General features: G+C 35.9%; 1 protein-coding gene across 2 annotated transcripts; it reads left to right on the plus strand.

Annotated features, from left to right (window-relative positions):
- The first annotated feature begins 11,694 nt into the window (after window positions 1-11,694).
- LOC134804779 (mediator of RNA polymerase II transcription subunit 4) lies at window positions 11,695-15,074 on the plus strand. Of its 2 annotated transcripts, none has more exons than XM_063778012.1 (5): window positions 11,695-11,860; window positions 11,940-12,120; window positions 12,258-12,409; window positions 12,909-13,087; window positions 14,508-15,074. In XM_063778012.1, exons 1-5 carry the CDS (start codon window positions 11,793-11,795, stop codon window positions 14,681-14,683), a joined length of 756 nt encoding a protein of 251 aa, XP_063634082.1. In that variant the 5' UTR covers window positions 11,695-11,792; the 3' UTR covers window positions 14,684-15,074. The 2 variants fall into 2 exon arrangements, with proteins under 2 accessions (XP_063634082.1, XP_063634091.1); XM_063778021.1 differs by having other exon boundaries at window positions 14,514-15,074.
- Window positions 15,075-18,601: the final 3,527 nt, after the last annotated feature.

Consider the following 18,601-nt stretch of genomic DNA (forward strand, 5'->3'; position numbering starts at 1 on the left):
CCAGAGTCTTTATTACAGGGCGGGTACGGCTACCAATTTTTTTGTAGCTGATTAATACAATAGGTACTAAGATTCGATTATTGAAATAATAAACAATGTAAAATAAATATATGTTGGTACCTACATGTTTTATTTTCGAATTGGACTTTTTTTTCTAATATCGGACTAAAACAACAATACAATAATAAGAGCTAATTGCGTGTAATAATGACTAATGAGCTAATGACTGCTTGAAATTAAGTAGGTACATATATTAAATTGGGGCTAACATTAGTGGTTACTTAGAAACGAACGTCTATAAATTTCGATTATTCATGTTTTTATAGGTTTTTTAGTCACCTGGAATAATTAACGGTGTGATTATATTATGGTCTAAGATCCCACATAAGTATATGGTCGATCTTCACCAATCTGTCTGACGGATGAAACTATGAAAATATGAAAGAAAATATGTTCCAGAACATAAATAAATAGGGTTGCTTAAAGAAATATGGTCAAGCTTATTTTTAATAAATTTTTGAAAAAAAACATTTTTCGCCAAATTTCACCCATTTGTCTGACGAACGAAATAAGTTTCAATGGAAAGTATACAACTTGTACAACATAAATCAACTAGGTTGCTTATCTTTTTCCGGTCACTATTATGTGGTTACCATGTTTAAAGAGGTGATTTTATATCGATAATTGTACTCATCTGTCTGACGCTTGAATTATACATCAAAATGATGGTAATTTTATTGCAAATACAATGTTATAGGGTTGCCTGCGAAAATCCGGTCACAAATAAGGGTTGCCAGGCTTTTAATTAAAATAAGAAGGGAAGACTTTTAGCGATAACTCATAAACGGCTTTAAATAAAGGCTCATAAAAGTTTCAAAAGTTAGAAGGAAAAACAATTTTATTTTCTTTCTAAACGATTATTTCCGAAATGATTCACTATATCAAGAAATGTTGTTTAAAGACCCCTATTTATTTTGAAAGGCCTATCCAACGACATCCCACACTATAAGGTTGAAACTATAAAAAAATTGTCACACACATTTTGTTTCTTTCAAAACAATTATTTCCGAAAATATTCACTTTATCAAAAAATGTACTTCTAAAACCCCTATTCCAACAAAAGACCTTTCCAACAACATCCCACACCATAGGGTTGACACGAAAAAAAATTCCTCACATACATTTTGTTTCTCTCGAGGCGATTATATCCTAAAATATTCACTTTAGCAAAAAATGTTTTTATAAGAACCCTATTTATTTTAAAACTCATATCAAATGACATCTTACAACATAGGTATCAAACGAAAAAAAAAGAAAAAAATGTGACATGTCGTTGGATAGGTCTTTTGAAATTAATACGGTTATTTAGAAAACATTTTTTGATAAAGTGATAATTTTTGGAAATAATCGCTTTGAAAGAAACAAAATGTGTGTGACATTGTTTTTATCGATTCAACCTGATAGTGTGGGATGTCGCTGGATAGGCCTTTCAAAATAAATAGGGGTCTTTAAACAACATTTCATGATAAAGTGAATCATTTCGGAAATAATCGTTTAGAAAAAAAAAAGGTTTTTCCTTGTACTTTTTGACCCATCTGTCCAAAAAATATGAATAAAATAATGAAAATAGTGCTTAATAAACTCAATTAAATAAAATTAAAACAAACTTGATCAGTTAAGCCGTTTATGAGTTATCACTAAAAGTCTTCCCTTCTTATTTTAATTAAAAGCCTGGCAACCCTTATTTGTGACCGGATTTTCGCAGCAACCCAATACCATTGTATTTGCAATAAAATTACCATCATTTTGATGTATAATTCAAGCGTCAGACAGATGAGTGCAATTATCGATATAAAATCACCTCTTTAAACACGGCAGCCACATAATAGTGGTTCGTCAGACAAATCGGTGAAATTTGCCGAAAAAATTTTTTTTTCAAAAATTTATTACTCTGTCCATATTTATTTAGGCAACCCTATTTATTTATGTTCTGGAACTCAGACTAATAACGCATAGACAGATAGTCCCCATACGGCTAACCTGTCAAAAGTGAAGCCGAAACACGATCTATGTGTGCGTGGAACACTCGTGTTTTACGCTCAGCAACACACATATATATACACAAACTGTGTTACCAGTATTCATTTATTTCCCTTTAAGTAAGGGGATTTTAACAACATGTTTACATTCGTTATTAATAATCTGGAAGTGTGTAGATTTGATTCTAAATGAAAGGCTTTTTGTTTCTTTTAGGGATGTAGGTACTTATTGCATATCTTTATTTGCACTTTGTGAAATACAGTTTAAATAAATAGCTGATATGTTTATACCTACTATTTTTTATTTATTTAACAAATGTGCATAAAATTATAAAAATAAATTAAAATGAACAGGGCATATTCGACTGTGTTTAGTCGGTTTCCATTTTGTGTCATTCCGATTTAGTCTAATTTTTTCCGTCCATCTCGCAGAAAGAGGCGGATCAGTCGGAAATCTGAAACGAACATTACACAAAATAAAAACAATAAAAAAACTATAGATAATTAACTTAATTATAATTTTCTATAATTATACAATGAATTTCAATAAAGCGTTTTTATTGTAGAATGTAGACGTCATGTCCCATCTGGATGAAAAAAAAATCACTACACTGGCAACATTTAGAAGAAATGGCGGCTGACGAAAATTTGGATTTTTGTATTTACAATTATGTAAAAATATCACATTAAACTCGATACTTACGCGTGAAATGTAATATCAGGCCGTTTATTTTTATTATACATATGATAATATATGTTCTGACACCCATTCACTGCACAAACAACCATATTTCCTGTAGTTTTTGATTTTAAACTGGAGGTGTACACAAACCGATTTGACTTTGATTACTGCGAGGGCCGTTCGAATACGATGACACGAGTGCGACGTGACGTCGCACTTGAAATGGCTTCACTGTGGGTGTACGGACTAGGTATCTGTGCCTTATAAATCTATGTTCTGGAACATATTTTCTTTCATATTTTCATAGTTTCATCCGTCAAACAGATTGGTGAAGGTCGACCATATGTGGGATCTCCTACTATATTTAATTCACTCTGTAACTGTGTTTCTCGTGTTTTATTTCTTTGTACAATAAAGTATATACATACATCATACATTTTTTTTTTTACTAGCTTATTTGAGTGTCCCACTGCTGGGCAAAGGCCTCTCCCCTTAATTTCCACGACTCCCGATTTGGTGCTTCCTCCGGCCAGTTGTTCAGGAAGCTGTCCAGGTCATCTCGCCATCTCCGTTTGGGCCTACCGCGGCCACGTCCCTCTACCGGCATCCACTTGGTGGCTAAGCTAGCCCACCTCTCCGGATGCATGCGGTAGACGTGACCGGCCCAGTCCCATTTGAGCCTAGCGGTTTTTTCGCCTACGTCAGCAATGCGGGTTTTAGAGCGCAGCGTGGTGTTTTTTATGCGATCAGTTACTTTGACACCTAGAATACTGCGCTCCATGGCGCGTTGGCAAACCTTCAGTTTGGACTTCTGAATCTCTGTGAGTGACCAAGTTTGAGCGCCGTAGGTTAGAACAGGCAGAATACACATGTCAACGAGTTTGCGCTTTAGTGACAATGGAAGGTCGCCCTTCATTAGCTCCTTCATGGACCAGTAGCTCTTCCAGGCATTTTGAACACGGCGCTCAACTTCCTTGTCTTGCCTGTTGCTGAAAGAGACTAGCTGGCCCAAGTAGATGTACTCGTCAACATAGTGTATGATCTGCCCGTCCACCTCGACACTATTACGTTCCTTGCTATTGGTCATCACTTGAGTCTACAACCATATTTCCTGTAGTTTTTGATTTTAAACTGGAGGTGTACACAAACCGATTTGACTTTGATTACTGCGAGGGCCGTTCACACGAGTCCACATCATACATACATACATACATACATACAATATTAGAAATTTATAACACAAATTGCACGAAGCCAATTAGGAATAAAAATAACGTTAACAGCTAATAAATAATTAAAACCATCTAATATGTAAAGGAAACGCACGGATTATGACTATTATGATATGAGCCACGACTGACATATATTTTGTTGGAACAACTGATTTCAAATAATTAGCACAACACCATCTTCGGTTTCAGAACTTTCAGATGTAGGTAGTTAAAGTTGCGTCACAAACTTTGTGACTCCGGATGACCCCTTTTGGGATTTGTCTCATAGTAAAAGTAGTTCAGTATTCACACCGTAAAATATTACAGCTATTGCAGGTGACTAAAAATACCCTGTATAAATATACGGTAAGGGTATTTAATGTGGAAATTGTAGCAATCTGTAAACTTTATTTTTAGGGTTCCGTACCTCAAAAGAAAAAAAAACGGAACCCTTATAGGATCACTCGTGCGTCTTTCTGTCTATCCGTCTGTCCGTCTGTCACAGCCTATTTTCTCGGAAACTACTGGACCAATTAAGTTGAAATTTGGTACACATATGTAAATTAGTGACCCAAAGATGGACATGTTTTTTTATAATTTTAAAATACATAGGTTCGAAGTTATTTAAGAAAATAGCCAAAAAATGACCATTCCCCCTTTATCTCCGAAACTACTGGGTCTAAAATTTTGAAAAAATTACACTAAATAGTTCTTTACCTATAGATGACAGGAAAACCTATTAGAAATGTGCAGTCAAGCGCGAGTCGGACTTATGTACGGAACCCTAGAAACGCGAGTCCTACTCGCACTTGGCCGGTTTTTGTTGTATTGTATGGCTTAAAGAACTCGCATCCAGGCGATTACATAATTTTTTTTAATAAATACATCAACCTAGCCCCAAACTAACCAAAGATTATACTATGGGTACCAGGCGACGATATACATACTAAAAAATAAAATTGTTTAAAGCTATTTTTTTTTTCTTATAAAATTTGCAAATAAATTAAAATATTTGTAACGAAATAACGAAATACCTAATTCATTAGGTACTTGTTGACCGAAGCGTAGCGTACGTCTACGTTTTGACTGGGGCATTTTGCCTTTGTATGTCCGGATGTTCTCCTTTACAATTCTCAACTGATTCTCGTGAAATTTTGTGATCACATTTATGATTAATAAAAATGGCGGAGTCGTGATACCTCGCGCCTAAACAAATATGTAGTCGTGTCGATATCATAAGAGTTTTTCTTTTTGAGACATGTTTACAGAGTAAATGGCAAAAAAAATGAAGAAAATGTTTATAGCTGGTTTAGGCAGTATTTAGATATTTAGTTTTTACTAGAGAATAAGTAGCTAACTTTCATCAGAAGCACTACCACCAGTTTTGACATTGACAGATACGCTCGCGTCTAAGTAACTTACTTTCTATGCATCTCGCTCGTACTCGCATATTAGTGCAAGAGATGTATAGAAAGTAATTTACGTAGAGGCGAGCGTATCTGTCAATGTCAAAATTGGTGGTAGCCGTACAGGTTAGCTAAGAAATATGAGTCGCTTAACTTCAAACTCGGGTAAATCCATCTGTCAGATTATACGATTTTGGTATTAAGAAAAGGTAATAGGGTAGATATTTGCTGAAAGGGTCGAATGGATTTACCCGAGTTTGAAGTTAAGCGACACATATCATAGCGCATTTTGCAAACATTCGCTTTTTTTGTTTGCACACAGCAGGTCCCCGGGTTGATCCACAATAATTGTATGCTGGGACATAACTTTTTGTATTTTTTTACACTTATATTTCGTATTGTTTATTTTTATTTTTATTTTGAATGAATGAAACATTTCGTAGTGTTGATTGATCAGCACTTTAATAAAGTCTCCGTGCCACGTGGTGAGCGCATGCTCACAGCGTGCTTGACACCATGTTCCTTCCTTCTCTACGCGGATATCTGCATCCCACTCCCGCATCACGCAGTAACAGCGTGCTCGAAATGCCGGTTTGTTTTTGCTGAGGAGACCGTTCGAATAGCGCAATGTTCATACAGCCCTGCCTTTATTTATAAACTTCATTCGTATGGATCACCTGCAAATAGTTATTAGGGTTCCGTACTCAAAGGGTAAAAACGGGACCCTATTACTAAGACTCCGCTGTCCGTCCGTCCGTCCGTCCGTCCGTCCACTCCGTCCGTCCGTCTGTCACCAGGCTGTATCTCATGAACCGTGATAGCTAGGCAGTTGAAATTTTCACAGATGATGTATTTCTGTAGCCGCTATAACAACAAATACTAAAAAGTACGGAACCCTCGATGGGCGAGTCCGACTCGCACTTGTCCGGTTTTTTAAACGCGTACTTATTTAATGGGATGTAGTCGAAGTCGAATAGTATATATGTATAATAGTAGGTATGTAGTTGTTAAACATGGTTAGATTAGGTATATGGTAATAAATTTAATATGCAATAGCTTTAGAGCGATACCATCTTGCTCCTATTACATAATATCCTATCACATAACATAATTAACTGATATTCATAACCTGAGTTCATCAGTCATAACGTAATCATTTTCTGCAAGGATTTTTGAATTTCTAAAAAACGTTTCCATCGTTTTATGTACATTATGTTTTTAAATTAATAATTCGGAAAATTAATTAGATCTGAACTAAAACTGAATACGGAAAGCTTCTACATTTTTACCAGTGAAACTAAAACTGCAAATGTTTCAATATTTTATGTAAAGGAAAAGCGTTCTGTCAGAACCATGACAGAGGGGCTACCGCGAAAACCGAAATTCGCAAATTGCGGGGATCTTACTCTTTTACTCCAATGAAGGCGTAATTAGAGTGACAGAGAAAAATGCCCGCAATTGACGATTTTCGGTATTGGCGGTAGCCCTACAGAACGCTTTTAAACAGGGACCGTATAACCGGTTTTATTAAATACCTGTATAAAAACTGTCAAACGAATACCGGTTAAAATGTTATACCTATATTCGCATTAGAGGTATTGCTGTCATTCCGTTTTTGTCTTTATCGCTATTTGTACACTAATTGACATAATGAAATACCGGTATTCATTAATACCTCAATAATAACAGGTATTCAGTATACCGGTAATGGTTTTCGTATTTAATACCGGTATTCATTGCACTTGATCAAAGAGTAACCAAAAACTTTGCGACAAGAGGTTAAAGTTGTTGTTACAGTGAAACTTGGTTAAGTGGGACCTGGATAAGTGGGAAACCTCTATAGCTGGGACTCATGGTGCGGTCCCGGCACTTTGGCACTGAATTACCTCTGTTAGTGAGATAAAACAGACCTCTATAACTGAGATTAGTTGTTTCGATTTTATAGTCAAATTTACCTCTATTACTGAGAGAGAAAGTGTATTTTACCTCTTTTACTGAGACTATATTTGAAAGATTACATTTGCTTCATTGTTTTTTTAGAATGTTATAGGAATTGACCCCTGTATCTGAAATAACATCAATCTACGACCTCTCTAACTTGGACTTTATTGAAGATCTTTAACTTTAGTCTAACCAAAAATTCCGCATTCGGTTAATTGTGTCTAAACGACTTCAAGTTTTATTTAGTTAGTTTGAGTAAGTAGTTAAAACTATAGAAACGAAAACCCAAAAATTAATTTTCATTTATTAAAGTTCTAAGACGCAATGAAGCCCGTTCTAAATTCAAATTAACAAAATCCATCCTTTGTAGAAGTAGAATCATTCAAAGTTAATTCGAATTAAATTTTGAACAGACTTAAAAAACGATTTAAGGACAAGGATTATTTTACCTTTATTTATTGTTGATGATTACAACTCATACATAATGTTGACAAAATACCTTATTTACCACCTCTATAACTGGATTAACCTCTTTTCGCACCTCTATTAATGGAGCACTCTATAAATGAGACAGAAATTTATTTATACCTGGCTAACTGAGACCCTGTGTAAGTGGAATACCTCTTTAAGTGAGACAAATTTGCTCGTCCCATGAGATCCCACTTATCCAGGTTTCACTGTATAAGTCCTCATGCCAAAGACATATGTAACTTACTATCTATTCTTTTTGCTCATGCTTATATTGATCGCTGTACAAGCGAAAGATTTCATGATTTAACCACGAGCGTAGCAAGTGGTTCGAAATCTGTAAAATTGAGCGTTGCGACCGTTTCAAGGCACGAGGTTAATGAATGAATTAATGAAAATAATTAATCCCAGAAAACATTTCCATATGAAATATGAGCGCCGCGCCGCCAAAATTTTCGCGCCGCCGCCGCCGCCAAAATTCTGCGCTATCGGTGTGGCATCGGCGTGACCTTGTTAGATACTAGAGTCTGTCTAAGCTAACTTTGCACCGATTTGAACAGAACAAAGTGAGGGAGTGTTATTATAATATAAACGTCATATTTTCATAGAATTTTGACATTAACGATGATATTTACACACGTTGTCGTTGCAAATGCTATGCAGATTAGTTTGATCGGGAATTTATTGCTTTTATATAACGTGCTAACAAATTAGGTACCGATATTTTAAGAGATGGTACCTACTTTATATAAAAACAATTAACTTTAAATAGAAATCAAGAAAACTTTTCATATCATATTTTTGTTTTATTTACCGAACAAAAATATAAATTAAAATTATATCTAAAAATAATCATTACGTGCATTTAACCACATAAAGAAAAAAATACATAGAGTGCTCACTCAGAAAAGTCTAATGCTCAACAACTTTCAGCGAATATTAAACAAGGATTAACTGGAACTTTATTTTCAACTCCTTCTGCTTTAATATAGTAGTAGTAGTAGTAAAACACTTTATTGTACAAAAATCAAAACAAAACAGGAAAAATAACATTCGTCATTAGTACAAAGGCGAACTTATGCCTTTAAGGGATCTCTTCCAGTTAACCTTTGAGCAATATTAGTTGTAAATAGTTGTTCAATACAATTTTTGAGACATTTTTGAAATTAATATTCTTTTTAGGGTTCCGTATTTCGTACCAATATCAAGTTGATATCAACTGCAAAAAAGTTTCTTGAAGGGGTTTTTATAGGCTTTTAATATCGTACATTTAAGTCACATTCACTCATTGATTCATTCATACTATTTTTGCGATTAGTAGGTGGTCTGTGCGAGCAGTGTGTGTAATCATTCACCTCTCCTGGCGATACGTACATATAATAACTATTATATTTGACTATAGCTACCCGCACTGACTTCGCACGGATTACACAAAACCTTAACAAATTGTACACCTAAACTAAAGCTTCCTCAAAAATCTTTCTATTGATAGCTGAAATCCGCATGAAAATCAGTTGAGTAGGTTTTGATTTGAGTTCATCGTGAACATACATTCATATAGTTACAGACAGACGCGGCGGGGGACTTTGTTTTATAAAGTGTAGTGAATTAGTGATAGATTCAATTAACAGTAACCTCACAATATAAAGAGATGTTCATTATGCTGCTTATCTACAGTTAATGCCATGAAAAACTTTTATCCTACCATAATTCAATAAATTAAATTAAATGAATTAAGGTTTGAATTCTCTTCGCATAAACCAAGTTTTCAAGGCTACGCCGCCGATTCGCCGCCACCGCCAACCAATTTTGACCGGCGAACCGCCGCCGGCTAAATGCCTATTGGGCGGCGCTAGACGTGCGCGCCGGTCGAAAAAAATTGGGTGGCGGCGCGCCAGAAAAAAATCCACGGCGGCGGCGTGGAATTTTTCAACTTTTCAATATTAAGACGTATAATGAAAAGCCATGCTTAACCCTTAAATCGACAAGGGAAAAAAATCTCAAAAAACTGTGTTAGTATCATTTTTTTGGTGTTATTATCTTATTATGTGGTTGTTTATTGTAGAAAAATCATGAAAAAAATCTATTTATAATAGTTTCGAAAAAACATAGGTATGTCAAATATGTTGGATGTTGCCAGTCGGTGTAAATAAAAAGATACGCCGCATAATGAAAAGACGTCTAGTATTTTGGACGTTGCCTAGTTAGTATACAGTACTTTATATGCATAAGGTTTTTTTTGTCAAATTCATGTTTTTTTTTAATAAATATAGAATAATTGCATTTTTAATTACAAATACACTTACTGATAATGTCAACTTATGTTATGAACTAAAGTAAAACCTATTATTTTTATATTTTTCCAAAAGCTTTATAGCTCGTAGGTGGTAAAATTTTACCAGTCATTGGCGTCATTTTATTAACATTAAATCAAACTTAGCGGGGTATCGTAGGATGCAGCAACATCTGAGCAATGGTATACAACAATGCATGCCATTTTTTTTAATATTTTCGTAAGAAATTTCTCAAATGAAATCGGGTCTGTCTCTTGATGTCTTGATGAACGCACAGGAAAAAAAAACCGTAATAATATTTTTTTATCTATTTGGTTCATTACGTTGCAATACGACAAGTAATGACTTTTTAAAAGATTTTGAAACACCTAAAATCCCTCTGTTTAATTCATATTCATATTCATAAAAACTACCAGAAAACGTGATAATTTTACTCTTCGCATACTTGGCACTAGTGCCCTGTAATCGACAACGGTTAAAACACTGGACATTATACTTTGTAAATGTGTTTTACCCATAGGTACATGGTACATACAACACATTTTTATGTAAATCGTACTGCCACATAATAAATAGTTAGTATGGTGTTGGTGCGACATAAAATAGTAGAAATTAAATTATATGACCAAAAAATTTCCGTAAGTAGGTACGTAATTATTGCCATGTTTAAGTAAGTATTTTACGTCAAAAATGTGAGAGTTACCTAGGAAGTGGCGCCTATTTCAACTATTTCTTATCGGACTATAACCTATTACATATTTTAACGCTGCATAATACTGTCTTATAAAAAATATTCGGCGCGCATTTTAATCTACCGGCGGCGGCGGCGCGCGGACTCCTTATGGCGGCGGCGCGCACGTCTAATCGGCGCTCATATATTTGAGATTATAAACTACATACGTAATAAAATACAATTAAATCAACAAAAAAAAAACAATTAAATGAATCAAATGAACGCTATTAAATATTTATCATTGAAAATCATCACCTAACAGCTAATTTTACCAGCCAACATGAAAACGGGCATTCTAAGATCCGGATCTTAAGTATTTACAACTTTACAAGCGGGCCGGACAACGTCCTTGACGAGTAGCGAAGGAACGAATCGTGGTACTACTACAACCGGTATTGGCACTTACTTATTACCGGTAATAGCTTTAGGAGTAAACTATCAAATAGTGGTATTTGTTGTCAATTGGCTAAACCGATAACACTATTGAATACCGGTATTCGAATACCTCTATTCGGAGCTTAAGTGATATAAATACCCAAATTCAAATTACACCGGTTATACCTCAATAATAACCTGTAGTCAGAATACCGGTAACGGTCCCTGCTTTTAAATAGCTTGCCGGAAGAACGTTCGGATTTCATCAAACTTTTCCTTCTCACAATTTCTCCTTTTCAAGCTTAATACGGGATTAATGAGTTACGCTATTTTCTCACAATATATCAAGTGTATCACAGCGACGCAATGTATAAAAACAAACTACCAATATTAACATATTCAAGTATGAATTTCCTACATCCAAAAATTTGTGTATATAATTTGGACATCAGTAATACCATCTGTCTAAGTGACAGTGACAGAAATGCCAGACCAATAAAATAATGTCCGTGTCCATGTAGGCGATTGCTTTTCACAAGCTTTCCTCAACTTTGGTAAATGGTAATTTATTTTGTGTGTTGTTGAAACTAGGGGGACTGTTAGTAACAGTTGAATTGTGTAAACTCCACTTTTTACTAACAAAATGTCATCTCATCTCAGTACTAAGGACAGATTGCTCTCTTTGATCGATGATATTGAATTAATCGCAAAGTAAGTGTTATTTTATTTTTCGTCTTATTAAGTCTTCGTTTTATGTTCATTACACCAATTATGACTGATTTTATTTTAGGGAAATTATAGAAGTATCGATAGCACCGAAGTCACAGAAACTGTCGGCAGCCGATCATGCACAGCTAACAGACTTACTTCTAGCCAAAGACGTTGAACTCAAAAAGACGTTGGATTTAGCTGATGAACAAGCTAAAATTCAGCAGAAGATGAATGAGCTCAAGGCTGAAGTAGATAACAAGGTAACTTGAGTAAATTTCAGTATTGTAACTTGTGCATTTAGTGATGTTGTTATACACATAGCAAACTAAACATAAGACTTTGGATTTTACATTTTCTGAAGTTTTATGAAAATAATTTGAAACACAAATTATTTCAGGATCAAGATATTTACCACTTACAAAGACAACTTAAAGATGCAGAGCAGATTCTAGCTACCTCTTTATATCAAGCGCGACAAAAACTAGCATCTATAGTCAAGTCTAGAAAACGACCTGTGCCATCAGAGGAACTGATCAAGTTTGCTCACAGGTAGGTATACTGATTTATGGTGTATGGCAGTGGTTTGGCCAGATTCGGCCCGCAAAAGGTTTTAATCCAGCCCTCCGCTGGTCCTTCGAAAAATTTGTGTATATGACCAGCAATATGAAAAAAAAAATATTTTTGCTGTAAATCTGGCTGAAATTCCTTCAAGTTTTAGCCCCTCATAAGGAAAGTTTGCCCACCACTGTTGAAAAAAGTTACAAACTTTTGAGAAAAGCCATTAGAAATCATCAGGTTTAGGAATCTCAAAGGGCCAGAAATACCTTTTTAGTTGTATTAGAACCCTAAGGGTAACTTTTGGGGACTTGAAGCCACAATCATACCTCCAAAGAGAAAAAAATTTACCTAACCAGTTAAACTATTTTTTTTGATTATCTCTTCCCACTGTACTATTATGAATTACATATGACGGAAACAAATTGAATGCAAAGGTAGAACAATAAAAAAAAAAAAACTTACTTAATCTTTTTTTCAATAATGCTTCCAGGATAAGTGCTTCAAATGCAGTCAGTGCACCTCTGTCCTGGCAGCCTGGAGACCCGCGCCGGCCTTACCCCACCGATCTTGAGATGAGGCTGGGAATGCTCGGTCGCCTCTGTGACCTGCCACTCAATGGACACACACCATCAACACTGAATGATTTACACCGAATTACTACAGGAGGAGGTAAGACAGACTCACTATGACTAAGAAATTCTGTTCTTAGAATTTATTGTTATTAAATAATTTTTCCTAGTGTTTTACTCTGTTGTTATCAACTTATTAAGTTACTACTAGCCACTACTTGCAAGCTCACCATGTGGTTGATTGGTAGTGGTTATATTTTGTTGTGAGAAGCTATTTATTATGGTGACCATGTTGGCAGTTGAATAAATTTACATCTTAATATTACACTAAGAACTTTACATTCCAACAGAGTCTTTGTTTGGAACTTTACCAAATCTTTGTGATGCTTTAATTGAATTGGTAACAATTGATATTTTGTGTTGTTTTATTTAGATTTCAATAGAGTATAGGATTATCCATCTGACTCTTGATATTTGCAAATTCTACAGATGAAACTAGTTTCTCTTGATGTTATTTTGAGATACAACCGATTATTCCGATGTTCTCAAGGCCAACAGCTTTGCAAGTATAATTAGGAGACATTTACTCTTTTATTTTCCTTTGATTATATAAATAACATCTTATTATTGTATTTCACATGAAACGAATACCGTCAAACTAGCCAAAGTCAGAAGGCATTATAAAAAAAATTGTTTATTAAACAACTGTACCAATATTCGGAACCTAAAGATAATATCAAATAATATTGAGAGTGGCAACACTGTTGTCGGTAGTTATAGTCCTTTTCTGGCATATACTTCCCTCTCTCTCCCACCACCTTCCAGGTTTTTGATGTAAGTTGTATTTGTGCCAACACTATTTTATTTATAAGGTTGACGAAATATAAAGTGAGCCGATCTCTCAAACAAGTTTAAAACAAGATGGGCTCACTTTATATTTCGTCAACTCATGCTGGAAAGAAGCAAACATGGCTAGGCATGGCCGGTGTGTGCAGAACTTTATATATAGTAAGTATAGGTACATAGTTGACCCTAATTTGTTTGAAGGGAACGCTAGGATTACCCTTTATCTTAGGTGATCCTTGCTTCAACGTCTTACGAGCTGCGTTTCCATGCGAAATCTAATTGGGCAATGTTAGCAAAAACTTAAGATAACTTTACCCGCCGTCATAATTGCCAAAAAAGTGGGTTAAATGAGGATTTAAAATTTTACTATGCCAATAAATCAATGGGTATGATCACAATGGATGCATTAGGCAAGAAAATAAGTCAGCCTTTCATAGGTTGTTTTAGAAAATTGTGTTTTTCTGAAAAGACTGGCAAAGCTGGTTAGTTTGACGGTAATAATGATAATGATTAATGACACAAAGCCACGCTTGATACTCGTGCAATGCTGTCTCACACGCCAATTTCTAAACGATTAGTCACTGTTGCCCACAACGTGCAAATATCAAAGGAATTCCTCCTTAATTTATATTGCTCGTATGACGCAAAACGTGTTTATTGACGTAATGTCTAAGTTCCAGCGACTGCAAGCAACCAGTTCACGTGGCACCCGTCGGGCGAGCTGCACATGTCCGTGGGCGGCGGAAACTCCGTGGCCATAGACGCGCGGGGCAAGGACGCACCAGCCCAGGAAGATGTCGAGGTCATGTCCACGGACTCAAGCTCCAGTTCCAGTAGTGACTCACAATGAAAACGAGCGCGATTGTGAACTAATACAGTATTAGTCATGATTCAATTTATTTATGTGACAATGGAACAGTTTAATTATTCACCTGAGTTGAACGGATTTGCACTGTTTGAAAGACTGTTACTTAGTACTTTTATATTGTTTAGAGATATTTACTGTAATAATGATCTTGTTAGTGTATAATATTTTACATTGTTTAGTTTCTAAGATTTAGTACATTAAAGTGTATCAATTGCATGTCAAAATCGCACGGTCCATAATAAAATAAGCAACAAAATACATAATACAATTTTATTAAACTAAACATCTGATGGATACGTATAAATATTATAGGATTTTAACGAGTTTGACATGCGTTAAAAACAATATCTAAAAAATAAAGCAATTAAAATTATATAGTTTTTTTTATAGATTATCATTACCATTTCGTACTGTGTTCTCCTTTGTCTTCCTGGGGGGGTAGATAACAACAACTATAACTAAATCAAACAATCCATTTAGTAATAGGGTTGGCCGGTGGAAGTTTTTAGCAGATGGCGCCATCATAGCTTGCCCCGTCAATCCCTAGAATTGTGTCAAATTTTTGTTTTTTTAATACCCTGGATGCCAGCTCTTTAAGCCAAATCTCATAGAAAAAGGGGCAAGCTATGATGGCGCCATCTAGGCAAACCTTTGACAGTTGCCAACCCCATTGATGACTTGCAAATTGTGCTGCAGCATCCAGATCAAGGTTATTATTACCTGTTATTACTATGTTCTTCCCAAGGGTCCGTCACACACCAGAACCAGAACCAGAACCAGGGTTACCAGATGTCAGGAATTTTCCTGACATGTCAGGAATTTTGGCCGTTTGTCAGGAATGCGGCAGGAATACGAAAATGTCAGAAATTTTAATGAATTAACAGACTTTTCTATTATTCACACACATTATACAAATTTTAGTGTCCGACCGAAACATGTTTTTTTGCCGAAACCGAAACCGAAACCGAATGTTCGGCTTTGGCTCTAGTTTCGGCCGAAACCGAAACCGAACCTTTTGTAGACTTGTTAAAATCGTTGAAAAAATGTCATAAAACTGCTTTTACACACATATTATGGGGCTGTCAACTCAACACCCAATGTCCTTGAAATTGATGTTGCTTAAGCAGTTTTTTAAGAAAATTACTAGAGTTAGACCAAGATAATTCTGCAACGATTTTGATAACACACGGAGTGCAAGTGTTATTTTAAACGTCAAAACTTCTATGAAATTATGACGTATAAATATCATTTGCACTAGTTGTACTGCGTATGCTATCAAAATAATTGCAGAATTTTCTTATTCTAACTCTATTCATTCACCAGTCAAGCTAACATGTAGATACAGGGTCAAGCAAAAACGCGAGCGCAGCGAGCGCGAAATTTTTTGTTGAAATATAGCAAGGCCGGGTACCGATCTTCACCTGGGCCTAAAAGTCCGAAGTGCCCCAGTGAGGCGAACTTTCATGCGAAGTCAAAGCCGTGCTTCAGGCTTCAGGATAAGTAGTTGAGCACAGAGTCCAACCAATGTCCATTGTATTAAAAAGCGAGATATTTCCTTGGGCGCTGGTGGCCTAGCGGTAAGAGCGTGCGACTTTCAATCCGAAGGTCGCAGGTATAAGCCCCGGCTCGTACCAATGAGTTTTCCGGAACTTATAGGTATACGAAATATCATTTGATATTTACTATTTGCTTTTCGATGAAGGAAAAACATCGTGAGGAAACCGGACTAGTCCCGATAAGGCCTAGTTTACTCTCTGGGTTCGAAGGTTAGTCTGACTGATGGCAGTCGCTTTCGTAAAAACTAATGACTACGCCAATTCTTGGGATTAGTTGTCAATTGGACCCCAAGCTCCCATGAGCCGTGGCAAAATTTCCGGGATTACGCGAGGAAGATGATGAGTTTACTTATTATTCCTTTGCCCAGGCCCAGTAACATGCGACAGTGCTATCTCATTTACTCCGATACAATTAGACAGTATGCGCGTTATAGGTATTAACAGCCTCTTAAGACTGCGTCTAGTGGCGCCCTCATAAGTGGAATTGTGTTTTGATAATAAACCAATTAATTTCTGTACCTATACATGAATCAGTATATGTAGGTACATATTAATATTGTTGTCCTACTTATTCCCCAACTTTTGGTCTTTGTCACATAGTTTAGTTTCATAGTACTAAGTACCATTTCGTAAGTTTCGGCCCGGCCGAAAGGTTCGGCCGTTTTTTGGCCGAAACCGAAACTACAGCCGAAACATGATTTTTTGGCCGAAACTGGCCGAAACCGAAACCGAAACCGAACCTTCGGTCGGACACTAACAAATTTCCTTACATATGTAAATCCAAAACAAATCAAACTTAAACAATGTATCGAGCATACATAAATAGGTATCGCTTACGGCTCGCCGATGTGACCGTCAGGAAAAATATTCGCAAATCAGGAATTTTGTCAGGAAATTCCAAATCTGGATCTGGTAACCCTAAGTAGTCACACAGGCGCGTTTTACGGGCGGCGCGTGAGCGGGGCGCCCCGAATTTACATATAAAGCGCTCACGCCCCGCCCGGAAAACGCGCCTGTGTGACGGAACCTTAAGTATGTCGTTTTGGTGTAGTAGGTAGTTCTACTTACCTATCAAATTAAACTAGTACTTATAGTGACCACCTTTGTGGAAAAATCCTTTGGAAACTTTTCATTCATCAAATTCGGTTCAGCAGTTTTTCGTTGTGCTATAACTGAACTCCTAGTGTAAATTTCAGTAGTTTCATTTAGTATACATTTTGAACTTGTAGACATGAGGTCCTCGCTGAGATACGGGCGTCACTGTCTATTTGATGCTGAATGCTGAATGTACCTAATACCCACTTTCTATAATTTAATTAAGTATATATTTTCGACTAATTACTCAAATCATAATCTATCTCCTCGGGTTTAGTGAATCGTCAAGATTGTTGTAGCTTACCTATAAACAAAGGGCGAGGTGCACAAAAATAAAAAAATATCTGAATAACGCCTAATATATTCATTCTAGATTTTTTTGCGGCAAAATTTGTAATTAAGATTTATTGCTGCTGTGTTATACCTGTAGGTGAGTACATTATAAAACACTACTCTCCCCCCCCCCCCCCCCACCGTTGGCGTCACCCCCTCCCCACTTGAAAAGTGTCCCATTTTACAGATTATCTTAATTTTCAGGAAAACGATACAAGCTAAGATAAAATGGTCAAAGACTAAATTATTTATTAATAAATTTCCTACAAATAAGTACGTACATTCATTTTGATACGAGTTATAGTTTTCAAGCTATGGTGCGCCAAAGTTTTAGTCTTACCTGTTCACTTAAAAAACCGCAAACGATGTACAGGCTAGCCGTTTGGCACACGCATACTAGAGGCCAAAACAAAATTTTTGACCCACAGTTCCTAAAACAAATCCCTTAAGAGGGGAGTGCCGAGTCATTGTTTTTTTTTGTATGGGAATAACATTTATTTTTTCAGAAACCTATCGTGTGTGGTATCATATGAAAGGGCTTTTTGAGGCGATTCTAAAAATATATCACATCATTACATTTCAGCCATTTTGTTTAAATTAAAACAAAATAATTTTCAAAACATACCAAGTTTGGGCTCCTCCAGATACGATATGGCTGATTTTTTTTTGTACAATATACCACAAATGATACATGATAGCCTCATATCTAACCTTAATAAAGCAATTTTGAAAATAATTTCATTTAGTGTTTTATTTTTATTTTTCAAGGTTACTAAGTGATACAGTCCTACTTCAGTACCTATTTCACGAGACTTAATGGAACTGTACTGCAGATACGGTGCATATTAACCATAAAATGATACGCAATATCCATATATCCAACGGGGAATACCTCTTTAACCCTTTTATAGTTCCA

This window comes from Cydia splendana, chromosome 2, assembly GCF_910591565.1.
Source record: "Cydia splendana chromosome 2, ilCydSple1.2, whole genome shotgun sequence".
NCBI lineage: Eukaryota > Metazoa > Arthropoda > Insecta > Lepidoptera > Tortricidae > Cydia > Cydia splendana.